Here is a 7,006-nt window from a genome sequence, read left to right as displayed (position 1 = left end):
CTTTGTATTATATAAGTGGCACTACTCAAACTATTTGTAAAAATAATTTATGGAGAATTTCAACTAAATCTCAAGGTGTAAATCCTTTGATTTGTCTTTGTCCTGGTGCACAAGATTGGTGATCTACTTGATAAAAGTATTAGTCCTTTGATAGCGTGAGTATCATTTGAAAGTCTTGTATTGGTAATAGGTCTGATCATGAATTCAAAACACAAAATGGAATTTCATCTCCAGGGGAATTTTTTTGAAAAAGCAATTCAGTTCTGGAATTGTGATGGTGGACACTGCGAGCCACAAGGATATTATACCACCATGTTGGGATGGAATTCATGAGGTTGGTCCCATTTATATCTTCATTGTTTCATTCCAATCAAAACTCGGCCTTAGGTTTGCCAAATTTCAAAGACGACTTGCATCCAGAGAATAAAATGTAAATTCGAAGAAGGTAAAATTGTCTCTCCATCTTCAGGTCTAGTTTGTGAGATGAGGTTGCACTAATGTGCTTGCAAACCCGTATCACTCCTACCTGCTGCTAATCGATTCACTAGTCCTCTTGACCTGCTTCTTCTGCACATTCCAAGCCACACTTTAAGAAATATACCATCAAGCTTCGAAAATCCACCATAAAAAAGTCCGTCAGTAATCGATAACCACCACATGTGAAGTAGGTTGATTTTGCATTAGGTGCCGACTATGTTCACAGATGGAGCACGAGCTGACCCATGAAGCAAATCGAAGACGCACGCGCCAGAACAGAAAGCTTGATACCCAACCCACTTGCAGATGCAAAAGAGTTGATTAAAGTGATTGTGTACATGGTTGACGATCAACAGAAATTGATGCAAAACATGACATACTGATGCTTATACAAGCAAGGATATGCAGTACCTTTGGGGAACTGAGGCTTCTTGTGTTGCTAGAGCTTGCACCAGACGTTCCTCAAATGACGCCGAATGCCACATGACTTTCTGATCCTGTATCGCATACCAACAGGGACTTCAGTAGGCAGAATTAGTGGCAATTACATTTCGGACTGTGCGCATGGTTCTGTTCCTATGCAAACAAGAGTGGTTGATTCTTACCTCCCGGTACTTGTGGGTCGAATTCGGAATGCCTTTGCCGTCCCAAGCGGATTTTTTCGTCGTCAACGCAGCTTCCCAGTGATCCGCTAGGGAACCAAGGATGGGCCTCTCTTCGGGATTCACGTCCATAATTCTCGTGAAATTTAGCTCCGAGTTGGCCGTTTTAGGGGACATGAACACCTCTGGCGATACCAATACATCTCTCACCGAAGTCCTCAGCAATGAGACATCATCATGCGGCTCGTGTCCCAGATTTTGAGAGCCGGTATGAGGCTGACTTTGAAGTCGCAAATTTTCTGGGCCGGAAGAGGTTCCCTCCGGATATGCTCCTCGTGGAGGGCTGGAAGCCCTATCCAATCCTTCGTCAAGGTTGCGGTCATGGTTGCCATTGATAGTACCATTCTCACCGAGCACTGATCCATCAACTGGAGTTTCTTGACTTCGTCCTTCTGCAAACTCACTTAAACAGCTAGACAAAGGGCAGGGTGAATGTCCGGCTCCGGCAGCCTCCGATTTCTCTTGCAAATTCTCCACATCCACACAATCAGCACCCTCCTCTGTCGAGAGAGCTTCTGATGTCATCCCTGTTGCCTTCGCAATCATAGCCAAAGAATTCCTCCATGTACTCTGCTGATGGTCACCAGCAGAAGGTATTGATTCTGTGGAAGTACGTTCACTGGGAGCTTGCGGCAAGTCGTTGGTGAATAGATCGCGCAAGCTAACGTCACTTTTCCTCTTGCTCCGGAGTTCTTCGTCAAGGGACAAGACTTCGAGGACGGGCGACAGAGCTCGTCGGAACGGGCGCTTCCGTGACGAGCGGAAAATTTTCCGAATGCTTCCATTACTCCGGACATTTGATTGCCTCTCAGACATTTGTCGACGCCTGTTCTCTTTGAAAGCAGCTACCGCATGTGAAGCTTCAAGGTGCTTCTTAGAGAGAGAAGAGACACTCACGGCTGAAGACAGCGATATAGAATGAGGAGACTGGGGACTCCGAGAAGGCTGATCGCAAGCCGCCAAGTGCACAGGCTGGATGTTTTTCCTTCCTCTTCCGCCTTCCCCGTGCTGTCTATGTGATCTCGCAGCTCTCTCAGCTGCTGCAGCGATGGCGGCTCTGTCATCAACAACTCACAAGAAAATTAGCTTCTCGAAGTGCAGAGTCCGATGAACAGAACAAAACTCAACCACATTTCTCGTACTTACAATGCCAGAGGACCCTTGAATCTCGACGTCGAGCTATCAAGTGCGTCAGTTTCCATCAAGAGCTCGGAAAAGGACTTCCGCAAACTCGATGTTTCTCGTGAAACAACGTTATTTTCGGGAATCTGTTCGCCACTGCTCCAGTGTGGTCGGAATTCTCTGCTAATAACATCGCCAGGAGGTATTGCATTCGTGTTTCCCCATTTCTTTTCCACGCGACGGAGTTGCACATTCGATTCCTGCAGAAACCATCGCTACGACACTGTCATAAACTTCTCAGGGAAATTAGGAAGAGCAGTTACGCGAGATTGTGAGGATAGACTGGATGCTTAGAATGCCTTGTACGCTTAAGCTGAACCAATATACTTCTATCTCTTCCCTGATCGTCCTCCCCAGTTTTAGAACGCAAGCTATACCTGATGTGCCCATTTTTTGCCTTCTTTGTTGCTGCCATTTCCATCTGCGTGTATTGAATCTATCGACGATGCGACCGTTTTAATTGAGTTCGGGGACTCTGATGTATATCTATTAACGAAGACGTCGTATCCCGTTCGTCTGGGCTGCAAGTAGTCTGCACCAAAGCACCTCCGCACGTTACTACTAGTATTGTGTTTTCTTCGTGCAGGTCCATTGGCTCAGTACCGGACGACACACACCCACCATAGCTCCGAACTTTGAAGGGATAGGACCATACTTAACCTGAAAATCCATTATATCAAAATTGTAGAGCTCACTGGAAGAACTTCTTTACATTCTGACTTCAGGGAAGCTACGATATGTCTTCTTCGATTCAACCAAAAAAATCAAAAAAATCAAAAAAACGAAAAACAAAAAAAACTGCCTAACCCAAACAGACGTACAGCCGAGGTGATGGAAATTAATCACAGCTGCAAAGGCAAGGAAAAACCAAAACTTCGTAACCTTCTATCCGCGGTATCTTGGAGCTGCCAAATCTGGCGTCGTAAGAATCGCTGCTCAATCTTCCCTGATGTGCACAATTCAAGTTCGGTTAACATCAGGCAAACTTACAAGGCCCTGAAAACTTCATCGCAACACCACACAACTACCCCCTTGAAACAATCGATGTAATATCTCGCAACATCAAGAATTTGAACCATCAACCCGATGCGTCCATCGTCCGGCAGAAGTCCCGGACATACATCCCCTACCAAGTTACCCTTACAGTCTTAGACCTATATCTCGAAGTCCAAGCTCAGAAAGCTAACATACCTCAGCATCACGAATTCTCCGAGCTGAGTTGTCTCTGATTCCGAGACACATCCACAGCCACCCCATCACGCCTCCCGACTATACAAAGCTCATTTTATTTTATTTTTAATTAGAACCTTCCATCATCAGAAACCTGCAAATCTATCGACGGACTCCTCACAATGAATTCTGCAGTCCATTCTCTTCAAACTTCCCTCCCCAGACCTGTGGAACCTTGCTCCTAACAACAAAACGTGAGCAGCTGTCACTTGATCCACTTCCACCAGCATAATGCTACATCCTTCCGGCTCGCAAATGCTAACAGCACCCCCATACTTAGAGCGTTGAGTGATTCTGAACGCGACTTCAAACCATATTGCGAGTTTGACGGCGGCCTTTGTGACGACTCGGGAATGAATCCAACGGGAGCGAGGGCGGGCATCTTCTCCCAAACTGCCCACATGTGCCACACAAGATGTTACGTCCCACGCAGCCTATGGCTGGGAAGATTGATCACCAGCCCGACCCCACATGGAAAGAAAATTTCTCCTGGCTAGGGAGGACCCAGTTAAGATGTCCTGTCAACAGAGGTATGTTGTTGTCGCTTCCCAAGACGAGCTCCATAATTCAGGCTTATGAATGCCTCCGCTTGAGGTTTCGCGTATTTCGAGGTTACATCAATGTGAATAGATTTCACAAGAGGAAGCGTATTACTTCCATTGCATATTTAAGAATTTCCCAATCGCCGTAACATCCTTCCTCTAACCTAGTTAGTAGTGACACACTACAATGTGATTATATATATATGAATTAACATATAGAAATAGAGAATATAAGATTTCACTGATTTTTTAAACCCACGTGACAAGGTGTACACCCACGAGTAGTCAAAGTTTAGCTTCGGTGCCGAATGGAGGTTTCATTACTGTTGATGGTAACCTAATCCAGATGAATCCTTTACACCTTCCAAGTTAAGTGTGCCTCGAGAGAGAAAATCGTTATTTGACCGCAGCGCAAGCTGCATGCAGGATCGATTGTATAATTTGTCTGCCCTCGCACTCAACAGCTTGTAATTTCGCATGTTTCATTAACTACCTCAAAATGGAACGATAAATGAAGACACAATGTCCTAAACATATTATTGTGCGTTGACGCGAACAAAGTAAAATTGGTTAGAGGACTGTAGCCGAAAACCGTAATCAATTGTATGAAAACCATATTCGTAGAGAGTACGACCTCACACATCATAGACAAGTCGTACAGAACATTCAAACAGCTTGAGAAACGATTAAGTGAAGGATAGGTTATTGGAGTAAAGAATAATTGAGAGTACATCATTTACGTCTCTAACGAGCGCAGTTATTTATCTACAAACATGTTAACCCTGGCTGCGATATTCATCAGCATGTAGGTGAATTACCCTACTTACCAGTGTATAGGCTGCAATTGATAACTTCAATAATTGATCTAGTTCATTAATTCAGTCCTGCCACCCACTGAGTGGGTGTACAGAGCCACAAGATTTGAACTTGACACCGACTAGCAATCAGGGGTGTCAACATGTCAGGCACATCATGCTAAAAGATTACTTGGGGCATACATGTACGCAGCATGATCCAAGTGCTCAAGACAAAACTTGATCTCACTGACACAAATTGATGAATAATACAGTCTTTATTCACGACAGCTGAACCACAACCGAAAAAATCGAGCCTCCATGTGGCCCTATGATACAATCCACTAGGGCAATGCTCAGGGCATTCTCAATTCTGATTTTGATCTAATTCCCGGGAACAAAGTTGGTTGCGTATGCCCAGGCGTTGTTGGCGACGGGGTCAGCCAAGTGGTCATTCAAGTTCTCGAGTGGGCCTTTGCCGGTTACGATGGCCTGGACGAAGAATCCGAACATGGAGAACATAGCGAGACGGCCGTTCTTAATCTCCTTGACCTTCAACTCAGCGAATGTGTCGGGGTCATCAGCCAAACCCAAGGGGTCAAATGAGCCTCCGGGGTAGATGGGGTCGGTGATCTCACCCAAGGGTCCACCGGCAACACGGTAACCCTCAACGGCTCCCATGAGCACAACCTGGGACGCCCAGATGGCCAAGATGCTCTGAGCGTGAACAAGGCTAGGGTTTCCCAAGTAGTCCAAACCGCCCTCGCTGAAGATCTGAGCTCCGGCCTTAAACCATACGGCCTCGCCGAACTTCACACCGCTCTTAGCCAAGAGCTCGGGGGTGAGGCACCCCAAAGCTCCGAGCATGGCCCATCGGGCGTGGATGACCTCAAGCTCCCTGTTCCTGGCGAAGGTCTCAGGGTCAGAGGACAGTCCAGCAGTGTCCCACCCGTAGTCACCGGCGAACTCACCAGTCAGGTATGAAGGGGTCTCTCCAGAGAAGGGGCCTAAATACTTGGGTCGGTCGGCACCGTACCTGCATTACAAATATATCGAGCTACTATTAGGAAGCAATAGGGGGAGCAGAACAACCCGGCGTTCTCAATCACCTCGGCAGCGGTGAACAGGAGTACGTTCAGGCGAATTCAGAACAACGAACACAAACAGTGTGACGCGCACTACTAGACCCAAGCAGAGTCACTTCAGAGCCAGCGGTAAGTCAAGGACACTCCAGTATACCCTAGAGACACATTTCACCGACTGACATCCGAGGAGAAATTCCCCGAAATCAAACACTACATCGATTACATGTCAAACATTAAAGCAAAAGCGATACATACCAGATGCTGTCGCTGGTGGACTTCACGGTCCTGCGCATGGTGACGCGGGCCTCAGAGGAGCCAACCTTGCGGGAGAGCTCGTTCACGGGCTTGAGCAAGCTCTGCCCAGCCAAGGTGGTGGAGTGCATGGCGGTAGCGGCGGCCATGGCTGCTACAGGTTTCAACACTAAGCAACACACCACACAACTTTCAGAGGGTAACGCGAACTCGACTGTGCTGAAGATGGAGCGGGCGTACAGATTGTTTATACTGTGGACAAGGGGCGGAGAATTGCGGGCGGGGTGTGGTCACGAGAAACCCAAATGGCGAAGGCAATTGATTGGAGGAGATGCCTGTTTGGATTTCGCCAGGATTGGGTCCCCACTCGATGCCTCGCCGCCACTGGCCCTTGTCGATTCTCCAGTTTTTGAGCTCTATCTGGATCTGCCACGCAGGCGTGGCCAGTCGCGGCCGCGCGACAGCCGCGACGCGACGCGCTCGTCACTCGCGATGTGGGCAGTCATTCCTCACATACTGAGATTGCATTATTTTATATGAAAAAATAAATTTTGATGATGTGTGGCCAGCCACACTGCATGGGTTGTTATCCTTCGTTTTTTTTCTTGATTTTGTTAAAGTTTTTTCTATATTTAAATTTAAAAAATAAATAAATAAAAGAGAGGGAGAGAGAGAGAGTTAGTTGAAGGAGCTACTTTACAATATATTTCAAACAGACATCCAAAAACCTAAAGAAAAGAAAGACAAAAATATATATATATATATATATATATATATATATA

The 7,006-nt window shown here is 46.4% G+C and overlaps 2 protein-coding genes across 2 annotated transcripts; both read right to left on the bottom strand.

The window, feature by feature from the left end:
• Positions 1–315: 315 nt before the first annotated feature.
• On the bottom strand, positions 316–3,891 carry LOC112274123 (uncharacterized). The gene is made up of 7 exons (XM_024503304.3): positions 3,513–3,891; positions 3,204–3,267; positions 2,699–2,853; positions 2,286–2,521; positions 1,083–2,196; positions 889–974; positions 316–567 (listed from the first exon to the last, which is right to left on the bottom strand). The coding sequence occupies exons 1-7, from the start codon at positions 3,576–3,578 to the stop codon at positions 495–497; spliced, it is 1,794 nt and encodes a 597-aa protein (XP_024359072.1). The 5' UTR covers positions 3,579–3,891; the 3' UTR covers positions 316–494.
• A 1,255-nt stretch (positions 3,892–5,146) lies between these two features.
• On the bottom strand, positions 5,147–6,432 carry LOC112274124 (chlorophyll a-b binding protein, chloroplastic). Its single transcript, XM_024503305.3, has 2 exons — positions 6,228–6,432; positions 5,147–5,923 (listed from the first exon to the last, which is right to left on the bottom strand). Exons 1-2 carry the CDS (start codon positions 6,371–6,373, stop codon positions 5,272–5,274), a joined length of 798 nt encoding a protein of 265 aa, XP_024359073.1. The 5' UTR covers positions 6,374–6,432; the 3' UTR covers positions 5,147–5,271.
• Positions 6,433–7,006: the final 574 nt, after the last annotated feature.

The sequence above is a fragment of the Physcomitrium patens genome, chromosome 21, assembly GCF_059467195.1.
Source record: "Physcomitrium patens ecotype Gransden chromosome 21, ASM5946719v1, whole genome shotgun sequence".
NCBI lineage: Eukaryota > Viridiplantae > Streptophyta > Bryopsida > Funariales > Funariaceae > Physcomitrium > Physcomitrium patens.
This window is presented reverse-complemented; position numbering and strand designations above follow the sequence as displayed.